At 44.3% G+C, this 27,078-nt stretch overlaps 1 protein-coding gene across 1 annotated transcript in view; it reads left to right on the top strand.

Moving 5' to 3' along the window:
• TNKS (tankyrase) overlaps positions 1-27,078 on the top strand; it is a gene marked incomplete at its 5' end in the record, with an annotated part of 215,739 nt that overhangs the window by 100,620 nt on the left and 88,041 nt on the right. Inside the window, 2 exon segments of the mRNA XM_036762800.1 lie at positions 15,103-15,139; positions 15,945-16,020. Of these exon segments, the coding sequence (XP_036618695.1) occupies positions 15,103-15,139; positions 15,945-16,020 (113 nt within the window).

Genomic DNA, 27,078 nt, shown 5'->3' on the forward strand with positions numbered 1-27,078 from the left:
GATGGGAAACATCCTGGGTATATTTGGGAGTCATTAGAAGGGTAAAGATTTCTTCTAGTCCAAACCCCTGGTTTTATAGATAAGAAAACTGAAGCTTTGAGAGGTTAATGCTTTGTCCACGGGGACATAGAGAGTGTGACAGAGCCAGACACCTCCAGATCCAAACTGAGTCAAGAAATGATGTCTTGTAGACTATGTAAATTTATCCAGCAGCTTAAAGCAATCGGAACATTACTTGACAGGACACGAGAGTCATGGTGTGCCTGGCCAATGCATCGCTTTATTTCGTCAGTCCTTCAGGACAGTGCTGGTCTGGCACTGTTTAGCAAACTTAGAAAGTGCTACCAGCTGGGATGACTTGGGTTATAAGTCCTGTGGGGAGGTGGGAGAGTTAATTAGCATGAGGAAAGAAAGAAAAAGAGATATTAAATGTTACATGTATGCATGTGTAAATGTGGTGGGAGTAATCCAGGGTTGGGTTTGGTAAGGTTTGAGTGTAGGTAGGACAAAAGGCCAGGGGACTCGAGTGAACAGGGTAGTGTGGAATGAACTGGCTAACTCTACTGCAGGGTCAAGATTGGGAATGAAAGGAAGTTCGGGCAGAACAGGTCTCTGTGTACTAGGGAAGGAAGGAGTTGAGATCTTAGGACAGTGAATGGGTTTAGGGAGAGATGGGACATTGGGAGGCATTCATAATGTGTGATCATGGAAGTAGGATGTGTTTGGGTAAGCATGTCTTTAGTGGAAACTATTGTTCATCAGAGTGCCAGCAGATTGCAGAACCATGATCCTAGAATATTTGAAGGAAATCTACATCATCCTCTAATGGCCAGGGTTTGGGTGAAAAGCAGGACCACGAGCCAGGAAGAGCAGGTGGGGTTGGTAGACACTAGTCACCAGGATTTGGATTATGTGATACCTTTGAATAAGAGACTCTCAAAGGAGGCGAAGTTGCTAAATGTGAGTGGCAGACAGAGGAGCTGCAAATGGTCCTGGGGGCAAGGACTGTGTCTGCTCCTCAACCAAGATCATTGTGTTTGAGATAGGTCAGGATTAGAAGGGATGCCAAGGATGTAGTGTCCTCTGTGGAATCCAGGTGTCAATGAGCACCCAAAGAAGGCAGGCTTCTAAGGTCAAGGGAAGTTGAGTCGATTTCAGTGGCCACAGGGCAGAGCTGGAGTGGGAAATGGGAAAGGAGGGAGTCGGCTTGGGGTAGAGGGGGGTGGGAGAGAAGCAGGGCCTGGGGAGGCAGCTGGGATTTCCCTTGGGCAGCCAGGGAGGGGACAGTTAAGAGTGGTGGGAAATGAGTCACTGGTTCCTAATGGCTCTGCGGAGGGTAACAGGTGCCCGATGCCACGTGGAGTAGAGAGAGGCCCAGGCTCCCCTAGAGTCTGCCTGCTTCTCCGACTTAGAGGCTGCTATGCTTAGTACAGTGCTCGAAGGCTCCCAGCGCCGTGGTTTGACTACATATGAAGCATTATATTCAGTTCTTGGTCCGTCACCAAGGATTTATGGAGCATTTCCTGCCATCCAAGAGCTTCTGTTCTCCATCAGGGAGATGAGTGCATGAGTAAGTATAGACAGAATGGTTCCAGGGTGGAGTTTTTGGCTGGGCTTTTGTTGCCCTTGTTGGTTTTTGCTGGGGGTGGGGTGGAAGGGGAGCAGCTGGAGGCTTTAGTCTGGAGAAGAGAAGACTGGGAGAAGGGAGATTGTATTGTCTTCAAGTATTTGAACAGCTGCTGTGGACAGGCTGAATGCAGTGCTTGTTCTTGACTTGAGTGGGCCAGGCTGGGGGCGATGTCTACAAGTTGGGAAGAGGCAGATTTAGGCCAAATATGGGGGTGGGCTTCCCCAGCCTGGGATGTTTTAGGTGAAGCTCTTCAAGCACGGGCTGGATGATCACTTGCTGGGAATACTGTAGAGAATGTTCTTGTTGGGGCAGGTCAGACCCTGTGGACCTTTCAGCTCTAAGTCTGTGACTTGGGTCCATGCAATTGGAGCTGGAATGAATCTTAGAGATCTCTTAGTTTACCCTTTTGCAGATGAGGTCATTGGGATCCACAGAGATTGGCTTTCTCAAGATTGATTAACACCCAAATGACATTCTCAGAGGAGGCCTCCTGGAAGAGATGGTCCTTGACAGAGGGACTGAGACTGCTCAGAGCCTAGTGTTCACAGGTCGGGCTGGGACTCATTTTAGAGTTGAAGAAGTGGAGACATCCTGATGTGACTTGGCCTTGATATCAGAGCCATAGCTCACCACCAATGTATATGCCTCGCATTCGTACCCATTGCTCAGAGGCTTAAAACTGCAAATGGATGGTGAATAAGCTGTTCGTGTGAGTGCCTGGCATATATTGCTGAATGCAGGAAATTCTCTCTCTAGATGTATTCAGTTATGGGTTCATAGGGTTCAAGCAAGTGAAAGTGATGTAGGACAGCCCTCAGAGGTTGAGGCACCAGGGCGTGGCAGGCCATACTTTGTCTACGCGCCACGCTGCTTCTGGAAGGTTATTGGGTGGTGACTCTAAGCATCTTGATGTCTGTGGGTAAATGCTGAGATATTTCCGATTCCCAGCCAGGAATTCCATGGGAATCAGTCACTAAGAATGTAAGTGTCCTCTGTGGGCATGGCTGGGCGCAAGGGTTACAGAGGCGTCTTTGAGGAGCTTTGAGGGGTAGGGCAGGATCAACGTGAGCATGTATGAGAAGATACCAAGTATGTTTAAAATACATAGACTTAAATATTGTGGGGGGAGGGGTTGACAGCTAGTAACTAGAGGGATCAGGAAAGGCTGGAGATGTCCTTAGAAGTTCACAGTCCGCCTTAACTGGACTTAGGTTGTTGTTTCAGTTGTGTCTGACTCTTCATGACCCCACTTGGGGTTTTCTTGGCAAAAATACTGGACTGGTTTGCCATTTCCTTCTCCAGCTCATTTTACAGGTGAGAAAACTGAGGTAAACAGGGCTCAGTGACCTGCCCAGGGTCACACAGTGTCCGAGGCTGGATTTGAACTCAGGAAGACGAGTCTTTCTGTGTCCCGGCCTGGCACTCTATCCACTGCACCATCTAGCTGCCAACTGGAATGACAGGTAGTCGTTACATCAGTCGTATTCAGTTTGTCACGTGTAAGACACTGAGACCAAGGTGTCAAACATTAATTCATATTCTTTTCTAAAGCCTTTTCTTCATTAGTGCAAGAGACTCTCCAGAAACGCGTAGATGGAGGTGCACAGGGTTGGTGCCTGAAATAGCACCTGACTGTTAACTCCTGCATGTGGTGGTCAGTCAGCCTGTGGGTCTTGGGCTTGAGAGAAGGAAGGGAATCATTTAATCTATCGATAAGGGAGCCACACTGTGGGCTAGCCCAGAGTAAAGTGGTGCATAGCCACCAGGACATCCATCCCTTGTGATGGACACAAGCTGTGGAACTTGAAACAATATTGAAGACATTTATTTGGCCTGTGAGTCTAGTTTTTTCTTTTGAACTGAAAGCATGGATCATCATGAACATCAGCATGGAATGTATCTAGACAAGATAGTCCCAAGCTGGGGGAGGGTGAAGCTCTGGAGATTGTTGACTTAAGGTTTGCCGAGTACACGTACGTTAACTCAACCATAGGAAGTCGTGCCGTTGTTATCTCTCTTTTACGGATGAGGAAACTGAGTCACAGAAGTTAAGTGATTTCCCTGGAGTCACTCAGCCGCCTAAAGCAGGTTTGAACTCAGGTTTTCCTGACTGCTAACTATAAAGGTTATACACTTTGTCTAGACCCAGAGAACAAAAGCCGTCCAACCATTCCTAGGCCTTGAGTAGCCACTCAGAGCATTTATTAAGCACTTACTCTGCGCCAGGCAATTTGCTAAATGTGGGTGACATGGATATCAGGAGCGCTATAAGCACTTCCGTAGTAATGGAAGAAATTGACTTCTAAAGGCCAGAAGGATGGGGCATGTGTTGGAGCTGGTAGCCAGGGCAAAATAAGGTGAAAGCTTACCTTCCCTGCCTGTGGCACACCTGAGCAAACAAATCTGATCGTTTTTATTAAAAATCATTTCACATGTTTGGATTGGTGGAACGGCAGATGGAACACTGGACTTGGTTTCAGAAAGACCTGAGATCAGATCCTGCCGTTGATGCTAGCTCTGTGACCCCAGGCACACCCCTTAACCTCTTTGTGCCTGTGCACCTTCACCTGTACAAAGGGGAGTTGGCACAAGGCCCCAGTCTCTTCTAGCTCTCAGTCTGAGCAGTCAAGAGCAGAAAGACCGATAAGCAGTGGGGAGCAGTGAACCCCTAAGGCCTCTTACTCAGATCTCCGCTTATCAGCTCCAGTTCCTCCTGTCTGTGTCGTGTCTGTGCAGTCATTTGCACATCCTCTCATTAGATTGTGAGTTCTTGAGAGCAGAGGGACCATCTTGTCTCTCTTTGTATACTTTGCATTTAGCACAGTGCCTGGGTCTTAGTAGGTGCTTAATAATTGTTTATTAACTTGATTGCCTAACCTGTTAGTAAATGGCAGGTGAGCTTTCCTGGTTGAGGACCTAACCTATAGACACTTCTAATAAACCTAGACGTTTATTTAAACTTTCAGCAGGAAATAAAAACCTTTTTGTTTTCCATTGGTCAGGCAGTCATCAGCAATAAACGTGGTTTAAGCAAAAATCTCTGTACCAAGCACCACTGTGCTGGGGGAGATGGGAGGTGTGAGACAGCAGGCCCCGGGGAATTCTCTTTATTGGTTGTTGTCTGCTGTGCTCCCTAGCACTTGCACCTAATAAAGTTGCCAATGATCTCTTAGTTGCCAAAACCAGTGGCCTTTTCTCAATCCTTGAGTGTCCTTGCCCTTTTTGAAGACTTTGACGAATTGATCACCCTTTCCTCCTTGCTACTCTCTCTCTCTCTAGGTTTTCTTGGTTCTCCTTCTAATTATCGGACCACTCCTTCTCTTGTTTCCTTCTAGATCCTTCTCTAGATCATGCTACCTAAGCCTCAGTCTCCCTCAGGGTTGTATCCTGGGCCTGCTTCCTTTACTCTGTACTATTTCACTTGATCTTATCAGCTCCCATGGTTTTAATTATCTTTATGCTGACGATTCTCCAATCTGCCTATCTTTCTGACTTCGATTCTCACATCTCCAGCTGCCTTTCAGACATGTCAAACTGGATGTCTAGTAGACTCTTCTACTACTACTACTACTACTACTAGACATCTGTCTAAAGCAGAATTCACTATCTTTTCCCCTAAACCCTCCCCAACTCTTCCTACTTGCTTTATTGCTGGTGAAACACTGCCATCCTCCTGGTCCTTCAGACACATGATCTAGAAGTCATCTTGGATTCCTTACTCCCTAGATCCAAGATGGTGCCAAGACCTTTCAATTTCACCTCTGCAGCATCTCTTGAACACACCACCACCACCACCACCCCCACACACACACAGTCACCACTCAGATGTAGGTCTTCTTCACCTCACACCTGGACTACTGATACAGCTGCAGATGGGTTGGCCTGCCTTGAGTCTCTACCCACTCCAGTCTATCCTCCATTTGGGCCACCAAAGTGATTCTCCTAACAATTTCTGCTCAAAACCCAAACGGCCCCTGTCACCTCTAGGATCAAATCAAGAATCATCTGTTTGGAGTTCCTAACCAGCCTCTTCCCACCTTTTGGGACTTGTGTTCAAACAGTGTTCTGAGAGAGGGTTAGCTCTGTTTTATGGTGGTGTCCTTAGGATGAAAGAAATGAAACTAGGGGCATGGCCTGACGGAGCTTGCGCGCCTGGGTTAGAGCCGGTGTTTGACCCACCATCTGCTGACTCTTCAGTACGCTTTTTTTTTTCTCCTTACCCCATGCTATCTAAATTAAAGAGTAATAGCTGTTGTTTTTGACCAGGAGAATAATGGAAGATGCTCAAAAAAAAGGGCAAAAAATTCTGAAAATGACACCAGTAATTCTGTTTTCCGTTTGCTGACCTAAGCGCTTATTTGTGTGCGGTGCCTCCAGCTTGAGTCTTTAAAAATTACATATAATAAGTTATTTTAGTGTAATTATCTTGTATTTGACATAGTTCAGAAAATTGAAGCATTTAAAGTTATGTCTTAAAAGAATTTATTTTGTTATTCTGTCACCTTCATTTCTGAATATATCCCTCTCACTCCCCTATGTATATAATGGGATAACTCATAACAAAGAATAAAAGAGATGGAAAAACCAGTAAAAGGAATAGTAATAAAATGTACATAGTACTTTAAGGCTCACAAAACTCATTACATAATCTCATTTAATTCTCACAAGAAACCTGTGAGGGAGCTCTTACTGCTGTCCCTGTCCCTGAGGGTGAGTGGTTCAGTGACTTGCCAGGGTCACGCTGCTGAGGCCCATTTTGAGCTCGTCTTCTTGCCTCCAAATCAGCTCTTTGTCTGCTGCGTCCTTTGTACTGTCCCGCAGCAGTAACATCTCCTCTCCCTTTAACTTCTGAATGTTTAGAGCTCATTTTCTGGTTCTTTAAATTAAAGCTTCTTGATCACTGTACTTACTACTTTCCTGATTCTGCTCGACTTATTCATCATCAGTTCTTCCTAAGTTTTCCCTTGCCTCTCTCTTTTCTTCATATTCATATTTTTGTCATGCAGCAGTATTTTGTTACGTTGATAATTCTAGATCGCTTTCCCGAACACGAGCCAGTTCCAGGGCTCCAGTCACAAAGTGTGATCCTGCAGCCCGCTGGGCTGTCCTCACCTTTCTTCACTTTTGATGGTGCTGATTATTAGTTATCTGGGACAATCTTTCATATGGTTGCTACTAGTTTATAATTCTTTTGAGAACTGTTCATATTCTTTGACCATTTATCCACGGGGGAATGGCTCTTGGTTTTATTTATTTGTATCCTGATAAATTGGCTGTATTTACCCAGTGGTCTCAGGTTTCCTATTGTTAAACCTGAAAATTTGGTTGAAGGAAACAACAGAGCTAGGTGATAGAAAAATCCATGTTGTTTATTATTTTCCCTTAAAGCATAGCGGAGCTAGCTTACTTGTACGTACAAGGAGTCAGAGTACAAACTCTGGCTGCCTGAACAAAGCAATGAGAAAACTTATATACGTTATTTTAGCAGAGCTAGCAAGCCTGTATGACCTCATTTTTATGACCCCCATGTATGTTTAACCATGATACAAGAAGAGGATTTTCCTTAATGGAATAGATTGTAAATACAACAAATTAGATAGTTGACAGAGTGTCAATTGGAATTACTACCCCAGGATCTCTGTGTTTAATTGGCCATTAACATTCCACAACATAGTATATGCCCATAAAATATTAAGATAAGGAAAAGTCACATAATTCAAGATAGTGTCTGGGGTCAAGGTTTTCACCCTTAATGGCCATGGACAGAGCAAGAAATGCTCCATCTGGATTTGTTGATACAAGAGAACAAAGAGACTGTTAGGATCAGGCTTTTCTTCTGGTTAAGTAGTTCAGGCCCTGAGTCTTATTGAAATTACAAAAATGATATAAAATAGTATAATATTTTCCACACTATATCTGTTTGACTTGTTCAGTTTCTTTCTATTTCGTTATTCCCCTCTTGCTTCTTTGTGTGGGCATGCATCAGGATTCTTTCCTAGTGCCCCCCCCCCTTTTTCCCCTCTTAGTGATCTCATCAACTCCCATGGGTTCATATCTCATCACCATATAGGACAGGGACTGGACTTTTCATTTCATTGGTAGAGGGACCTGCCTGGATAAGGAAAGCTTCTTCTACCAAGTCAGTATTTTCTCTGCAGCTTACAATCCTAGAGAGTTGCCTAGAACAGGGAAAAGTTAAGTGATTTACATCAAGGACATAAGCCACTATTTGTTGGGTTCTGAGGCCGACTTTCTGCTCCCTGGGCCATGCTGGCTATATGGAGGGTGCTCAGTAGTGTCGGATGCTGCAAGCAGGAAGAGGACTAAGGAAAGGCCTTTAGATTTGGCACTGAGATCATCAGTAACTTCAGAGAATGTAGTTTGTTGTTGGAAGCCAGATTGTAAGGGATTGTGTGAGAAGTGACCTAAGGAAGAGAGAGCAGAAGCAGTAAATTTGACTGTGGCCAGAAGGAGAGGGAATGAAGGATAGCTTGAGGGCATGGTAACTCCCTTCCTTTGTCTTGGAGGGTCTTGAGATAATCGTAAACCAGCACTAGCTTTTCTGTACAGCTTTAAGGTTTGTAAAGCACTTTACAAATAGATACTGTGATTATTCCCAAGCCTGAGGTTGGTTAGCTTGTCCACAGTCACACTGCTAGGCAGTACCTGAGGGTATACCTGACTCCCAGCCCAGAACTCTCCCCTGTGTCACATCTTGCCCTAATAATCATTGAGGTGCAGAACCTTGTAGTCCATCATCTACTCTTCACTCTCCTTCTTTCTCCTCAAAGCCCCATAGCCAGTGAGTTTCCAAGTCCTGTTGATTCCAGCTCTGCAGCCTCTTGGGCCGTCTTCCTTTTCTCTCCCTCACAAGGCCAACCCCTCGTTCCATCTCTGGTTATCTCTTGCCTGGACTGTTCCCCCTCGTTGGTCTTCCTGCCTCCTTTCTCCCAGCTGGCCTCCACCTGGTTGCAAAATTCTCATTCTTCTGTCACTAGTCTGACCGTGTCACTACCCCCCTGTTTAAGCTTCAGTGGCTCCCAATTTATAGACAGTCAAAGAAAGTCTGGCAGTGCACCTTTACAGACTATCCCAGACTGCCCATCTTGACTCCTCTCAAACACAGATGTGTGTGCATGGGCACTCCCACAGGCACCCCCCCCCCACACACACACACACACTCGTGTGCCTCCCCTAACCCCACCCCTACACACACTCACACACACACACACACACACACTGTTCAGGTGAACAAGTCCACTTGTTTTCACTGTTTCTTCTCTGCCCTCCAGGCTTTCTCGCTGCCTGCCTCCCATTCCTGGAAGGCTTTCCCCCTGGCTTCCTTGAGTGCCCAGCTCAGAGGCCTTGGCCTGGAGATTGTTTTTCATAGCCCCAGTTGTTCTGGTGCCTTCCTTCAGCTTCCCCCTCCCCTGCATTATCTTGCAGGCCTTCAGTATACATTATGTACGCACTTCTGTGCATGTGTTTACACAGAAGAACAGAAGCTCCTTGAGGACCAACCATGTGATTTGTGTGTCCCCAGCCCTAGACCATGGAAGAAATACTTGTTGGATTGAAGAACAAATACATATACAATTCCTTTCACATCTGTTGTTGTTCTTTGTATTTATTTATTTATCCATTTATATTTAACTTATTTAATGTATTTAGTTTTCAGCATTGATTTTCACAAGAGTTTGGATTACAAATTTTCTCCCCATTTCTACCCTCCCGCCTACTCCAAGATGGCGTATATTCTGGTTGCACCATTCCCCAGTCAGCCCTCCCATCTGTTGCCCCACTCCCCTCCCATCCCCTTTCCCTTCTTCTGTTGTAGGGCAAGATAAATTTCTATGCCCCATTGCCTGTGTATCTTATTTCCTAGTTGCATGCAAAAACTTTTTTCTTTGTTGTTGTTTTTGAATGTCTGTTTTTAAAACTTTGAGTTCCAAATTCTCTCCCCTCTTCCCTCCCTACCCACCCTCCCCAAGAAGGCAAGCAATTCAACATAGGCCACATGTGTATCATTATGTAAAACCTTTTGACAATACTCATGTTGTGAAAGATTAACTATGTTTTGCTCCTTCTTAACCTATCCCCCTTTATTGAATTTTCTCCCTTGACCCTGTCCCTTTTCGAAAGTTTTTGTTTTTGATTACCTCCTCCCCCCATCTGCCCTCCCTTCTATCGTCCCCCCTTTTCCATCTTCTTCCTCCTTCTTTCCTGTGGGGTAAGATACGCAATTGAGTGTGTATGGTATTCCCTCCTCAGGTCAAATCCGATGAGAGCAAGATTTACTCATTCCTCCTCACCTGCCCCCTCTTCCCTTCCTAGAGAACAGCTTTTTCTTGCCACTTTTATGTGAGATAATTTACCCCATTCTATCTCTCCCTTTCTCCCTCTCTCAATATATTCCTCTCTCATCCCTTAATTTGATTTTATTTTTTTAGATATCATCCCTTCATATTCAACTCACTCTGTGCCCTCTGTCTACATATATATATATAAAACCTACATATATACATACATAGACACACATATGTATATATATGCATACACATATATATGCATATTCTTTTCATCTACTATGATATTGAGGTCTCATGAATCATACACATCATCTTTCCATGTAGGAATGTAAACAAAACAGTTCAACTTTAGTAAGTCCCTTATGATTTCTCTTTCTTGTTTACCTTTTCATGCTTCTCTTGATTCTTGTGTTTGAAAGTCAGATTTTCTATTGAGCTCTGGTCTTTTCATCGAGAAAGGTTGAAAGTCCTCTATTTTATTGAAAATCCATATTTTACCTTGGAGCATGATACTCAGTTTTGCTGGGTAGGTGATTCTTGGTTTTAATCCTAGCTTCATTGACCTCCGGAATATTGTATTCCAAGCCCTTTGGTCTCTTAATGTGGAAGCTGCCAGATCCTGTGTTATCCTGATTGTTTTTCCACAATATTCAAATTGTTTCTTTCTGGCTGCTTGCAGTATTTTCTCCTTGACCTGGGAGCTCTGGAATTTGGCGACAACGTTCCTAGGAGTTTTCTTTTTGGGATCTATTTTACCCTCTGGCTCTAGAATATCAGGGCAGTTCTCCTTGATAATTTCTTGAAAGATGATATCTAGGCTCTTTTTTTGATCATGGCTTTCAGGTAGTCCAATAATTTTTAAATTCTCTCTCCTGGATCTATTCTCTAGGTCAGTGGTTTTTCCAGTGAGATGTTTCACATTGTCTTCCACTTTTTCATTCCTTTGGTTCTGTTTTATAATATCCTGATTTCTCATCAAGTCACTAGCTTCCACTTGCTCCAATCTCATTTTTAAGGTAGTATTTTCTTCAGTGGTCTTTTGGACCTCCTTTTCCATTTGGCTAATTCTGCCTTTCAAGGCATTCTTCTCCTCATTGGCTTTTTGGAGCTCTTTTGCCCTTTGAGTTAGTCTATTTTTTAAAGTGTTGTTTTCTTCAATATTTTTTTCATGGTTTTCTTGCATCCTCATTTCTCTTCCCAATTTTTCCTCTACTTCTCTAACTTGCTTTTCCAAATCCTTTTTGAGCTCTTCCATGGCCTGAGACCAGTTTATATTTTTCTTGGAGGCTTTTGTTGTAGGCTCTTTGACTTTGTTAACTTCTTCTGGCTGTATGTTTTGGTCTTCTTTGTCACCAAAGAAAGATTCCAAAGTCTGAGACTGAATCTGAGTCTGTTTTCGCTGCCTGGCCATGTTCCCAGCCAACTTACTTGACCCTTGAGTTTTTCGTGGGGGTATGACTGCTTGTAGAGCAAAGAGTACTTTGTTCCAAGCTTGAGGGGATGCGCTGTTGATTTCAGAGCTATTTCTATACAGCCAGCTCTGCCACACCAGCACTCCTGCTTCCTTAAGAACCACCAACCCAGACTGGACTCAGATCTTCAGCAGGCTCTGCACCCCTGCTCTGATCCTCCACTTAATTCCTCCCACCACGTGGGCTTGGGGCCAGAAGTAACTGCAGCTGTAGTTCTGTAGCTGCACTGCCCCCGCTGCCCCTGGGGTAGTGGCCGAACTGCGAACTCTGTCCCGCGCAGCTTTTCCCACTAACCTTCTCTGTGGTCTTTGGTGTTTGTGGGTTAAGAAGTCTGGTAACTGCCACAGCTCACTGATTCAGGGTGCTAGGGCCTGTTCCGCCAGGCTCCTGGTCTGGTTGGTCCTGCCGCCGCCCACGCTGGGCTCCCCTCCACTCCCAGCTCCATGTGCAGTAGACCTCATTCAGTGACCATCCAGGCTGTCCTGGGCTGGATCCCTGCTTCCCTCTGCTATTTTGTGGGTTCTGCAGTCCTAGAATTTTTTCAGAGCCATTTTTAATGGTGTTTTGGAGGGACGTGGTAGGGAGCTCACGCAAGTCCCTGGTTTTCTGCCGCCATCTTGGCTCCGCCCCCAGAAGTCCTCTCCTTTCACATCTGTCTTGTCATCTGTTTGAGCCATAAAAGCAGTTCAGACTTTTTGGAGTGTTAGCATAGGAATTGGTAACCTTTTTTTGGCTACTTGCTCATTTTTTAATCCCATTTAGTTTCCTCTAATCAAATAAAAATATTTTAAGCCATTTATTTTCACTATTCCTGGATGCTATTATCTTGACTGTAATTGCCTAGTTTCCTCCCTGGCTGATCTATTGCGAGTCTTTATCCGGGTCTTATTACAGAATGAAAATGCTCCATGGAGCATCATAGTTGGAGCCAGAATGTTTTCAGATCCTCAGCAAACAGGAAAAAGCTGGAGGTTGAATGATGAAAATAAGTTGCTCATATTTGTTGTCAGTGTGTGAGTGGCTTTGAATTCATTATGCTCCTGGTTCCTGAGATGTGATATGTGACAAACAGTTCTTGCTGTTTATAGATGGTGGTCCTTGGGCACCAGACAGTGGATGTGGGGATGTATTGCAGAGATGCTGATTAAAAACCAGAATACAGAAGACAATGAACAAAGAGTCACTTTGGCATCTGTGCTTAGCACTTCTGGGTGCCCGTAGGTGGGGATTTCTCTGTGAAAGCTTTTGTGAAAACAGCAGCTGTGTACTCCACGTACGGTGCTTCTTGACTAGGCTGACCCGTTGTGATGGACACTTCAGACGGAGCTTCTGGATGAGAGTGGGTGAATTAGGCGATCCAGCATCCTAGGCGAAGCCAGGATCTACATGTATGCGCTGTCTGGGACCCACCTCATAACCAGTGACAGTATTACTAGCTTACAGCACAAGATATGTTAAGCTCAGAGGGACTTTGAGATCTCCTTGAGAAAACACAAGCAGCTACAGAAGGGAAATGTGGATACTGTGTTGTATATTGCATACAAGTATTTGCAATGCTGCTGAGTTTATGTTGGCATTATTATACCCCGACAATTAAGAGTGTCTTAGCTGTTTTCCTCTAGCATTTGTCAGCTCAAACCTTCAAACCCTCTTAAAACAGATTGAGGTTGTAGACTTCAAATCAGGCCTGATTGCTACATTAAAGTTGTGTCTGGTTTTCAGGAAGGGCATTGTAATTTATTCAATTTATAACACTGGGCTTAGCAATCAGAGCAGATGAGTGCAAATTCTGTCTTCTTAACACATGTGGCGCTTTTGGGGATCTAAGGTTCCTCATCTGTAGAATGATGAAATTGGGCTGCATCAAGCATTCTTCATCTTTTTTCATCTTGGACCCCTTTTGCAGTTCGGTGAGACATATGGAACCCTTCTCAGACCGATGCTTTTAAATGCATAAAATAAAACACATGATTTTATTTTTAAAAACCAACTTATGTTGAGATAGGTAAAAAATTATTTTTCCCATCCAAGTTCTTTGACCCCTGAAATCCATGTGTAGGCCCAAGTCAAGAATACGTGAACCAAGGAGATTCAGATGTTGAGATCATGCATTTGTACCCTTCTAACGAGGCTGTTCTGCGTTCTGAACCCAGCTAGCAGGCAGACTCAGCTGGTGGTTAGACGTAAAACTTCTGTGCCGTGTCGAAGGGATTGGAAAGAATGGCTGTTCTGTCCACAAAATCTCCCTATGTGCTCCATGCTCATTGTTGAACTTAGATCTGTCTGGGCATACCACACCAAATTGTTAGTTTGGGCCATACATTTATTTAATTTACTCTAATAACAGCTCTTTAAAAAATCTTGTGGCAACATGGGGGCAGGTGCCTGACCAGGAATTGATGGGACTTGGACACATGGGTGGGGCTCTTATTTGCTGTAGTCCCAGAGCAAAACATGGAGCAAGTCTGTAGGTAAATTTTGGACAAAATAACTTCTGTTGACACTGTGGATTCCTTTAGAATAAAATAACCTTTGCTTTTGCTGACTTTTCTTTTTTTATAAAGTGAGTTTTTAAAATGCTTCCATATATTTACTGTCTTTCAGGGGGGTGTCATTTTTGTTTTAATGATGTAACAAACTGAAGTATGTATTAATGCTGAGTCACAGGCTAGTCCTTCTCATTTCTCAAGTGACACATCTCTAAGAATCCTTTGTCCTTCACTTGACATCACAAAAGAAACATGGTAGTTTGAGTCCCCTAACAGTTTGGCTCTTGAGATACTAAAATTATTATGGTGAATTAAAAAATCCCTTCTTCTATGTAATGAAGAAATCACTGGAGCAGAATCTCTCAGCTGGAAAGCTGTGGTGCCTGGCCAGGTAACAGAGCACCCTGCTTTCTGTTGGGTTGGGTTTGTTAAAAGATAGTCCACACCCATACCCAGATTGTGCTAGGTCCTCCATTAGAACCTGGGAAGGGAAGGAGGACATTTGGTGCCATGCACCAAGCATTCCCTGTGTTTGCTGTGGGGGAGGCTTTGCCTTATCACAGGGTCATTCCATTCTGTGCATGCTTCCCTGGATTTTTCTGCTACAGACCCAGCCTCTCTATTGAAGCAAAGACTTCTCTGCTTCTGCTATTTGCCGTTTACTTAGGGACTCTGAAGCTCCAGCATGGTCAGTTATAGAGTAACCACGTTGTCCTTCCAAATAAATCAGGAGTGTGTTTTGGGGGGAGGTAAGGAAGGGAGAGTTTTGAAGACGGTTGTAATTTGTCCCTTTAAAGAGCCGCACTGTTTGGCTTTTGCCTCGGAATTGATTATGCTCCACGAGTCTGGTGTGACAGCCTGAATAGAGTGGGGGAAGGGACATTGTCTTCCGCTGGCCTGCTGTTAGCAGAGGGGAATGTGTTTCTGGATCCAAGATTGCACATTCATTGGTTGTCTGAAGCAAGCCATTTCATCGGAGGATTGGACAAGAAGCTGCGTCAATTTGCTGCCGGTCTCCAAGGCACTGGTGATGCTGCCTGCTTCACAAGCTGGCTCACGTCACGGCTCCATCACCCAGCGGGGTGTGGACTCTTTTTTTTTCTCCCGTTCTTCCTCTGTTTAATTCTGTATTTGCTGCCTGCTGCATTTCTTCATCTGTCTTGTGCCAAATGCTAACAGCATGATATTTTGCAACCATCTAGGTGAATACAAGAAGGATGAGCTCCTAGAAGCCGCGAGGTAAGTGATTTCATTCAATTTAAGTGAGTACAATGCATTTGAAAGGGAAAAGGGGGTGGGCGCACTGTATAAATCTTCTTATGTTATCACTATCTTGCTTTGACCATATGAGATAATGTGGTTAGGTTAGCCAGTACGGCTCAATGGTAGACTTTGTCTTTGTTTTAAATGAGTAAGGATGGTTAATGAAATTATCTTTCAATATGGTGTTGGTTATAAGCATTTTTAATTAGATTGGCTTGTAAGGTGCCAGGAAACCTTCTGCTTCTTAGATGCCTAGGTTTTTAGAACCAAATGGCACATTAAGAATATGTTTCTGTCAATTCCTGGGTCTTAAAGCTTTATTTTCAAGATGTTTTTCTTTGAGATTTTTCCAAGGAAACCCTGAGTAGCAAGTAGATGGCAAATTATTCACAGTCAGAAAAAATCTTATTCTTCTCTTTTGTTCTTTTGAGCTTTTAAAATTTAACCACTAGCTTTCTTCTTTTCATAGCATTTTATTTATTTTTCCAGCTCTAATGCTATTGGTCACATGATAGCAGTATGAAGTTCATTTTGATCGTCAAGAAAATGGCTTTGTGCAGCTCTGTGACGGAGGTGCCCAGAGCCTTGGGGCTCTAGGACATCCTAGAATGAGAGGAATGAGAGGGATTATTTGGAAAAATAATGATAACATTGGAAAATACCAATAATCCAGATCTATGTGGAAAAAATTCATAGCAAATAGAGCTATAGTCTGAAGAATACCAGTACATGGCCATTTAAAACTAATTTTTTTTATGGATTAATTGATTTCCTTTTCTAGGAGTGGTAATGAAGAGAAACTGATGGCTTTACTGACACCTCTAAATGTGAATTGCCATGCAAGTGACGGGAGGAAGGTAAGTTGGTAAAAATAGAATATTTTGTTTATTAAGAAGGAAAATGTAAACTTGCATCTTTTTACCACAGCATTCGATGCTATAAATATTATTGGCAGTTATGACAGATTTTTGGAGCTGCTAGAGTAGATTTCAGGGAAGTCTTTCCTTTGAAATGTCAAGCACCGAGAACTGTTTCTTACCTAGAACCTCTAGGTTTGTCAGTAATGAAATCCGTGCTAACGCGGTGCTTTTTCGCACATGTGCTGATGGAATGTAGAAAATAAAGGCTTAATTGTTTACCCATTGTTAGGTTTTATTCGTCTTTCTACCAATTTGCAACGGAAGCAGGGTTCGTTTTAAGATGTTAATACTATGATTTTTCAAGTTGAGAAGAAGGACATTTATGAGATTTTTTGAGACTCACACATTTTCCCTGCTTTTACATATTCTTATTTTCTTTGACTTGTGAACCTAGATAGGTTCCTTAAAGGTGCTTGTTATAATGTTGCGGTAATATAGATAATGTCCATTTGACTGCTGCCTGATTTACCGTTTTCATGTGCTTTTGTGATGTCTTATTCCATCATAGTTGCTGGGAACCACATCTGCAAAGTTTCTTAAGGATTTACATAGTAGACATCAAGAGCGCAGTGCCCTGGCCTGTTGGGATTTCAGAGATAACTAATACTCATGTATCAAAAATTAAAAGAAAGAATTTTCATTGTTCGTATTGTTCATATTTAATAAGAAACATCTTCTGCCTGTTGAGGAAAATCGTCTTGTGCCTTTCCTGAGAAGTTACTTAATTTGTGAAAAAATGCCAATAGCACCTTCCCTTTTAGATGTTATAATGAATGACATCCACTTAAAATGATGAGCTGTTATTTAGAGGGAATCCTCTTGTTTTAAAAATGCCTTTGATATTGGCGTTTCATAGATTAGACCTCGTCAGTTTTTCTTGATCACCTTTGAATTAATTCTCATGAAAGTATGACCTGGGGAGGCTATAAACTTAAGGAAGCCAGACATTGGCATATCTGTGGGATCTCTGCTCCGTGATGGCGCTGGTCTCGGTCAGGACAGAACCTGTGAGGGGGGGTAGAGGTGGTCTCGGCCCCTTCTCAGGATGGTGAGTTAGTCCTGTTTCCGGGAGTTCAGACTGAGGCAGAAGGTTTGGAACTAGACGTGTGCCTCATGGGCCGTTACGTGCCGGAACCAGTCAGACAAGCATGGCTCTTGTGGGCCCGGGTCTACCATTTTTTCCGGTTGCCCCTTTGGCCCATTTTCATTTTCATCCTTGAAGCTTCTTGTTGCCTTCCAGAGGGTCCTCAGAGAGGCAGGTTGGCTTCTAGACCCTCTCCCGATGGCAAACACAGCCATGTCTGGGGCCTTGCTCCATTTCGGCTGCCATGTGTTCAGGTAGACAGGGAGTGCCGGCCTTGGGGTCTGGATGACCTGGGTGTGAATGCTGCCTCTGGGCAAGTCCGCTCACTGCTTGGAGCCCCAGTTTCTTGTTCTGTAAAATGGGACCCATGATCATAATGCCTTCAGCACTTCATTCACAGAGCTATTGTGAGGCTTGAATGAGGGTGCAGTGCTTGACAAACCTTCAGGGGCCATGTGCAGGGGAGAGCACTGTGCTAACTCTCTGGGGCTTAGGAGGAATACACAGTATTCGGTAAGACACGGTCCTTCCCCATGGGGAATAGAGGCGGCTGTCAGACCCAGTATAACATGAGGAGGCTCTTCACAGCTGAGGGGAATAAAAGTATTCATATCAAGGTTTTGTTTTCAAAGACAGCCTCCTTCCTCCCCCAATAAATCAGACTCAGAAGTGGAAGACCAAACGTTGGAGTGGCAGGCGTTTTAAGGCTCCAGTTGGCCACACGGCTTCCCAAGCTGGCCGAAGACCTAGGGCTTGCAGCGCTTCTAGATCACCAGCCCCATGATGCCCACCCCTGCCCCGCATGATGCGCTTGTCCCACACATGCACACGCACCACCCTCCAAAAGATAACCTTTCCTGATCACCCCAGGCAAAGGGGCTGCTTTCTCATCTTAGACTTCTTCTGCCTCCTTTGCCAGACCTCTCATTCTACCTGGTAGCATGGTTACTTGTGTAGCTTCCTTTCTCCCTCTAATAGAGGCATGACTACATCTTATTTATCATTATGTCCTGCCTATCTCAAGCCCTCAGAATTTATCAAATGATTAAGTTTTCCTCCCTGAGAAATGGGAATTGTTTATATGTAAGAAAAGAACCTTCCTTTTAACAAAATTCAACATTAAGGAGGTGTGTACTAAAGGATGTTATATATTCAGTTATTTACATCGTGGTGGAAAATGGCCTGGTTAGTCTGATTTCACAGCTGGCCTCACGTATTAAGCCAAGACTAAAGACCGTGCTTTATAATTCTGCTACTGGCACAGTGCTCCACAAATGTACTGTGCTTGTTATTTTTTCTAAAATTAAAATTACATAGGAGAAAAAAGAAATGAGATCCGAGCCTTGTGAGCTTTATGGACGTTCACATGACCTGGAGATGCATTCAGAATCATCCCTCTGTATCCAAAGGTCAGTTTTAATTTAGTAACAATAACAGTTCGATGCTGCTCTGGTTTGTGTGTTATTCTCCAGTCTCCTGGATGCCAGTAGAGACGTGGGCGATATCTGTCATTGCTTGGACTGTGGCCCCTTCGTTTCATCGTCTGTGTGTCATGAAGCTGCCACAGAAATACAGACAAGCGATTGTAGTTGCTGAATTGAATATCATCCTCCTGTGGCAGACTGCAGAGCTTTTTCAGACCCTACGTTGAGGCTGTATGAAATCAGGAATGCGGATTGTGCATTGACTTAAAAGATGCTTCACTTAGCTTAGACTTGGGCATTTTCAGGATGTGGCATGGAACCCACTTAATTTTCTGTGTTGCTTCTCTAACAGTTGGGGTGAATGTTTTGCTGAGGCCATGCCCATGTTTCTGGCTCCTTTGACTGACAGCACTGTCACCCTCTGGGCTGCTGTCAGGCTCAGAGCTTGAAAAATGACAAAGACCTGCATAAATTTCACTTTCTCGGTGGTGTAGACCCAAAGTTCACCATCCCCATTGAACAGGAGGCAAGGACATTGTGTGGCATTGTGTGGGCTTCTTTGTTTTTCAAATCCCTTTTTATGTAATAAAGTAGTTTTAAATAGTCTCTAATTCTGTCTCTTCAACTTGCTGATTATCTAATTAGTTAATATGAACTATTCTACTCTTTGGCCCCCGTGGATGTTTGTTTGTCTTACCTTTAATGTTCTGAAGATAATGACTAAGAACTATTCGTTCTTTTAACTTCATGCCATTTCAGATGATGAAAAGCCCTGTCCATACTCAGCAGAGGCAGAGTTCCGCTGCTTCTCATTCCTTCTTTAAGGCACTCCAGTCTAAGCAAAGATAATCTTTTTGGTGAATATTCTGTATAAAAACGGACACCTCTACTGAAAAGTATGGATGCTACGGGCTGAGCATTACAAAATCACGAGGGCGCCTTGGGCCTCCCAGTGCCTTCTCCGCGCTGACTCCACGGTCGTTTAACCCTGGGATGGCCTCCATCCTGCTTGGCAGTCTTTCTCTCAGTAGTTCTAGAGGCCTGCTCTTCTGTTTTCTCAATTCTGAATTCATTTGCTATCTAACTTTAGGGCCTTTGGGCCTTCTGCTTTTTGGTTTTGATTTTCAGAAGGGTAGTGGACACTTAAGCAAGTAAAAAGAAATAATTAAGTGACAGCTTCTGTAGACCCCCGCCTCCTCTCTCCTGACCTACTGTCCCATTAGTCAATAAACATTTCTTAAAATGCCTATTATGATCCAGGCACCATATTAAGTTCTAGGCTTACAAAGATACGAGACAATCCCTGCCTCCACGGAGCTTACAATCTAATCAGAGAAGCCAACACATGGAAAGGGGAAGGGGGGCAGGAAGGAGAGGAAGTTACCTGGCATGAAGTCCTGCAGCCATGTGGCAAATGATCTGAGGAAGTGAAAGTTCCAGAATTGATTTCATCTTCTAGAAGGATGAGTTTCTGGAGATCATGAGGTCCAGGAAAGTAGCTGGGTGGGAAATGCTGAAATAAATTCCCAGTGTGCCCCCCTCAAACAGAGGATCTACAAGGACCTCCAGAGGGAAGGAGGTGTGAGTTTCACAGTTGGTTTCATGTTATGGAATCATGAAGTCCAAGAAAGCAGCTGGGTGGGATAGTGAGCTGAATACCTGGGGTTTGCAGTCATGGAGTGTAGCACCAATTTGGCTAGCAGTAGCTGTTGGGATGTAAGACCAGCAAGCCCAGCAGCAAGAGCTGCCAGCACAGGTTCTTGATCTGCTTTTCTAAGGAAAGTAATGTTAAGGGATTAACAGTCTTACTTTAATCCAACATATAAATGCCAGCACCTGAGCTTCAGAGCAAATACAAACAAATTACAGACATATACAATGTAAACAGACCAGATCACAATTCATAGTCACCAGGAAAGCATCAACATCTGGGTTGATGAGCCAGGAGGCTCTTAGAGCTGCTGCCCAGAGTCTCCACATCAACACCCCTCCAGGAGTGAGAGCTTCAAGCAAACAGCTCTGTTCATCAAAAGTCATCTGATTGACCAGAACTTAGGTGCATACCATTGGCTGTGGTCTTAGCAACTCCTCTTAGGGCCTTGGGAGCTTCCCGCCTCTCTCAAATCAGCTAACTAGTTTGCTAACCAGCCTGGGGCTTCACACCTAATTAGTAAAAGGGTGTGGGTCTGGGTTTAGCACCTAGTTAAACTCAATCAAAGACAATTAATTTAGCATTCTAAAACAGTAAAAAAAAAAAAAAAGTCCTGCCTTAATTACCAATACAGGGAGAGGAGAGACATAAAAAGATGTGCTTCTGTGCCTTCTCCAATGTTCGTTGCTTGTATTTTTGCCCCCACCATTTAGCAGACTGCTAATCCTTCTGGCCTTGACTTCACTGCTGTCACTTCGTATCCCCAGAGCCTTGCATATAATAAGCACTCCATATATTTTGCTGGTCCTTAAAACCTCCTTGAGCTGTCCCAAATGCTTATGAATGTCATCGCATTCCAGATGGTCTGAATTTGAAAGGACCTTTTAAAATCAGGAGTTCTTAACCAGGGATAGATGAAATTATTGCTGTTCTAATATTCTGGCAGCTCTGTTTCACTATTATTGGTTTCCTTTTTAATCCCCTGTATTTTATTTTACACATTAAAAAACATGATTCTAAGAAGAGGTCTGGGGCCCACCATGACACAGAAAAAGGCAAGAATTCCTGTTTCACATCATCTGGTCCAGTCCAGCCAGTTTAGAGATGAGGAAAGTGACTGAGGCCCAGAAAGGTAAATGATGTCTCTAATGTCATTCAGAACTTGATGGCAGAGCGGGGCCTTGGGCCTGAGTGTGCTGGCTCACATTCCAAAGCCCCCCTCCTGCATCCCCTCAGCCATCAATCGGAGAAGCTCCCCCTTAGCATAAGGAAGCAACAGGGGACCAAACTAGAGGCTCAGGCCAGGGATCTCCGGCTGTTGAACCCTGTGATACATTAAAGTACCAACTACTCCTGGCTCCCTATGCCCCATAATGGGGGTTTGTTGGTTTCTTTCAAGGAGTTTGGACCCAACTGGGGGAGTTAAGACATAAGCAGTCAGTGGAGTTCAGGGCTAGCTGTGACCCTTTGGAAACAGCCTTGCTCTCTGTCTGGGAATGTCCCCTTGTCTCTGCTCTCCCTGCCTCTGAGGTCTCATTTGTAAGTGAATTAAGGCCTCTAGTTTCTTATGAGGATTCACTGGCTAGGGTGGTTAGGAAGAGGCTGGCAAAGACCTTATCTTTGGGGCTTAAACTTGAACATTTGTAATTCATCAGACTCCTAGCTGCCAAACGTCTGTCCATAACAAATAGAAAACCCCTCGTGGTTCTTAAGGGTTGGGAAGTGGTGGTTACTGTCTGTGTGAAGCTAGTAAAGAATATGAGAACAAGTTCTTTGTGTGACTTTTTTACCTGAGTGAGACATGCCCACTGTCATTTGTCAGCAGGTATTGAAGATGCCGTGTAGGCATGGAGGGCTCAGTCCAGCTGCTTATGTACTTCTCTTTACTCTTTTCGTTCGCTCCTTTATTCAACAATTTAAATTGTCATTGAGTGCTGACTAGGTGCTGTGGATTGCCAGCACTGGCTATGTATTGGGCTTCGTGGAGCACCATAAAAGGCCTAATTCCCTGCCCTCAAGGAGTCTAAAATCCCAGAAGCTCCTCAGATGGGCCTGTGCTGTGCCTCTCTTGTCCACGCCTTTCTATGAGTCCTCCTTCAAGTACCCACTTTAAGCCCTAGAGGTCCCTCGTCACTGGCCTAGCACTTGCGTTCTCTCTCCCACCCCCCTCTGTCTCTCTTCTCTCTTTCACTCTCTCTCTCTCTCTCCTGTTCTCTGTCTCTGGGTGTCTCTGTCTTTCTCCATCCTTCCCCAGGCATTCACATTATCAGTGACTGCTCTAATGCTCCATGTTTGGTCATGAAGCTACGATGCATTTATATGATTCCTTCGTGTGTGATAACAGTGTTAAAATGAAGGTGTTTACGTTGACATTTTACAACATCTAACTGGATTTCAAAATATTTCTGCTTGGGCAATTATTATTTGTGTGTACTACTCTAAGAAAACCTAACACCCACCCAGACTGGGAGAAGAGAAAGAGAAATTTGAGGATTTATATTTAGATGTTTGAGAAAGTTATTTTAAATGTGAATCTCATATAGCTGTGCTCCCCGGACCACCTGCCGTGTCTCCAGCCCAGCCCCTACAGCCATCGCCTTGGGAAGCAGTCCCTCTCCTGACCTCCCAGTGGTCGCTCTCTCCTCAGCAGCTACAGCTCCTGAAGACCCCGAAAGAAATGAATGTTCTCAGCACCAAAGTCCTTGGAATTAGGAAATAGTTCAGTCCCAGAAGCTGATTTGGTTTTTTGAATGGATATAAAATTAAAGAGAGATGATGCATTACCATCTGCTTTGCCAGCTGCACCCTAAGGACCATGGGACCTCTCCTCCCCATGCCACTGGAACTCTTCTTTGTTGCCTTCCTTGAGAATAGAGGCTGTCTCTGTTTTTCTGTTTGTGTTAGGTGCTTACTAAATGTTTCTGTACATCTGCAGCTTTTTCCTCTTTCATCTCTGGGGTGCCAGAGGGTATATAAAGTCGAGTGACTTCTCAGGTATAACAGCTTTCCTGAATGACTGAACAAATTCAAAGCCCCAGCATTGCTCTGGCGCAAGGCTTCTTAAACTTTTTCCACTCACGGGCCATTCAGTGCTTCTTAAACTGTGGCTTGTGATCCACTTTTTAAGACGTGCCGCTCTAGGGTACCTGTCTTCCCACAGCCCCTCCAACAACTGCATTCTCTTTTTTGTCATCTTTGCCGGTCTGATAGATGTGAGATTAGCGTCTCAATTTGCATTTCTCTGATCATGATTTAGGGGGATTTTTGTTTGTTTTTTTTTGCTGTGGTTGTTGATAGATAGAATTTCCTCCTTTGAAAACTACCTATTAATTCCTGTGACCATTTATGTACTCAGGAATATTTCTTACTTATGTCGATTTGTGTCATGTTCTCTTAGATTGGAGAAGCTTTCTGCAAAGAATTTTTCCCACTTAGCTGTTTGCCTTCTAGTTTTAACTGCCTTGGTTTGTTTGTACAAATCCTTCTTAATTTATGTAAACAAAGTTGTTCATTTTATCTCCTCTGAACTTTTTCCCTGTTTATAGTTGGTCCTCTAATTTGTTAATGATGTGACTTTGAGATCTTGGTGTGTGGTGTGAAGTGTTGGTCTGTGCCTAATTTCTGCCCGACGTTGATTTGCTTCTGTGCCTGTGATAGTCCTAATCCATTTGTGTGGATTATTAGTGTTTGAAACAACTCATGTTGTAATCGAAAGTGAAGGAGAATAGGTAAGTGGGATCTACACCTGAGACTTAGCAACCTGCTTCCGTCTTCTGGATTGTTTTACTTTTACCTTAGCTGCTGCTGGTTTATGTATTGATGTCCTGTATTTGGACAGACTGTCTTGGTCTGAAAATGTAAAGACAGGCTTTTAAAAGATGGAGAGAGCCTTTAAAAACCTCCCTCCCCTCCACTCGAATTATTGCTAGATAGAGAGCTGGAAGGGTCTCTTCCCAGGCCTTCTAGACCAGCCGTCTTGTTTTACGCATGGGGAAACTTAAGAGCCGGGGGCGGGACGAGGGAACAACGACACGTAACTTTGCTGTGGTCACACGGGCAGAAGGCAGCCAAGTAGGGATTTGAACTCGAGTCCTGTGGATTCCAATTTCAACAGTCTTCCCATTCTACCGCATAGAAATTTTGAGTAAGTTGGGATACAGCCAAAGACGTGTCCTTCGTGTGCGTGTGTGAGTTACATTTAACGAAGAGGGAATGCTGGGTTAGGAACAGAAACCATGACTACGATTGTTTGTTAGAGTCCCCATCCTGCCCCGATTCTCCCACCCAGTCACTAGTAATTGGCTTTTTTGTAGATCTAGGTACAAGAAAAAGCTGTTTGTACAAAGAGATGCCCACGGTGCGGCTGGGCTGCTGTAAAACAGAAGTCTCTCTGTTCTTTTCCATGAGATGCCACTAAGTGGCGTGTCCCACGGGCCAAGAAATGCCTTTGCCGACTCTGTCACTTGCTATGCTCATCACATTTGCAGATGACCCCAAACTGAGAGGGATTGCTAATATACTAGATGTGTCAGTATCCCAAGGGATCTTAGGCTGAAGCATTGGGCTGCATCTTCTAAGATAAAGTATTTTTTAGGGATAACTTGGGTACAGAAAAGTAACTCCATAACAATAAGATGGGAGAGGCCTGACTGGACAGCAAATGCTCTGAAAATGATCTGGGGTTTTTAGGGGCCTGCACCCTCAGGACAAGTCAGCTGTGTGGTGTGGCACCCCTCAAAGCTCATTTCTGTCTGGGGCTGCTAAGGGTGTCACTGTTCGCTGCCCCTAAGCAGACCCATCTGGAGTATAGTGTTCAGTTCAGGCCACCATGGTTTAAGAGAGCCATCGATCAACTGGAGCATGGCCAGGATGAGGAAAGACGTAGGGGCATCAGGTGAAGAAATTGAACAGGTTTCTCCTGTAAAGTGAAGACTGAAGGCGAAAATGGTAGTTGTGTTCAGGTGTGGAGAAGAGACTTGACTTCCTCTGTTTATCACCAGAAGGCATACGTGGGAGCAGTGGGGAGAAGGCACAAGGATACATTGAAGCTTGGTGTCCCAAAAAACTTCCTAACAAGTCGAGCTCTCCTCAAGTGGAATAGGCCTGCCTCAGAGGTCCTGGATGTCTTCAAGCAGAGACTGGATGACCACATGAGACAATATTTGTAAAGCTCCTAGCATGATGCCTGACACACAGTAGACCCTTAAGAAAGACTTATCACGTGTCTTTGATGTCTAGCTTGAGTCATATGGCCACTGAAGTCCCTACAAATGCAGATTCCTGGATTGTCATTAGTTTACCTTCCACTTTTAAGGAGGGTATCATCATCCTTCTTGAGATATCTGGCTTATGATGACATGCCTCTTTGTTAACCGTTAGCCGCCTTTCTCTTTTCCTGTACGATGTTTGTTTAAATCATGCAGCCGTTCTGACTGGGTCCGTTGGCAATCCTATTACTCTTCTTCATCTTCCACGCTCGACTCCACCCCTGTCTCACAGGATGAGATGGCCTTACTCCTTACCAAAGTTAACCCCTCCACCTGTGCAGGTGATCCCGTTCAGTCCCATCTCCGCCAGCAGATCACCCCTTCGCCATCTCCACTTAATTTCAGTCTCTCCCTCTCTTCCAGCTTCTTCCTAGTCCTTACAAACTTGCCCATGTCTCCCTCATCCTGAAAAAGCCTTCCCTTGACCCTCCTGTCCTTGGTAACTCTCATTTCGTTTCTCTTCTTCCTTTTGTAGCTAAACTCCCTAAAAAGACCATCTAGTGTCAGTGCTTCCATTTTTCTTCTTAACTCCTTACAGTCTGGCTTATGACCTTACCGTTCCACTGAAACTGCTCTCTCCAAAGTTATCCACTATCTTTTAGTTGCCAAATGCACCGGCCTTGTCTCAGTCTTCATTCCACTCAGCCTCTCTGCAGCCTTTGGGGCTGTTGATCGCTCTCTCTTCTCTCTAGGTTTGCGGGATGTGCCTCTCTCCTGGTTCTCCTACATGTCTGATCACTCCTCCCTTGTCTGCAGATCACACCCATGCTTCAGAGTTCAGAGTGTGCTTCAGAGTTCCGTACTAGGTCTCTTCTCTCTTTCTACTCATTTACTTGGTGATCTTAACCACTCCCGTGGATTTAATTATCATCTCTCTCTGCTGATGATTCTTGAATCTGCATATCCTGCCCCAACCTCTCTGCTGACCTCCAGTCTCACATCTCCTGCTGCCTTCCACACATCTCAAACTGGGTGCCCAGCAGACATATTTGACTCAGTATGTCCAAAACAGATCGCTTCCCAGTCTTCCCTACCACTTCTCATCCATCCCCTTCTCTTGAGGCACATGGCTACCACCATAGGTGTTTCCAGGTCACTTCCTGCTTTGTCTGTCTGAACCTTCATGTCACTGCCCTGATCAAAGGCTCCTAGTGTCTCGGGTTTGAGACCTTCACAGGTCATTGCCACATTCCCCTTCCTCACCTGATGATGTCTTTAATAGAGAGCTAGATATCTTCTGGTTTCTCTTCCTCTTACTTTTATAACTAAGGGGCCTTACTGGAAATTTGTCCTCCAGGCTGGCTACACGCAGGATTGAGCCTTTGTTTGGCACATTCCATGCCAGCGGATTCTCCATCTATGGCAAATGTATTTGTTTGTTTTTTTAAACACTCCTGTGTATTGATGATAATCTCGGTGTGGGTAATCATACCGAGCCCCAGAATATTACAGAGACACTTCAAGAAATGTACAGTACACGGGAAGTCAGTCAATAAACCTTTATGGAGCATCCACTGTGTGCCAGGTGCTGTGCCAGGGCTAGCCCCTGCTCCACAGGGGTTCAGAGGA

The sequence above is a fragment of the Trichosurus vulpecula genome, chromosome 6, assembly GCF_011100635.1.
Source record: "Trichosurus vulpecula isolate mTriVul1 chromosome 6, mTriVul1.pri, whole genome shotgun sequence".
Classification (NCBI taxonomy): domain Eukaryota; kingdom Metazoa; phylum Chordata; class Mammalia; order Diprotodontia; family Phalangeridae; genus Trichosurus; species Trichosurus vulpecula.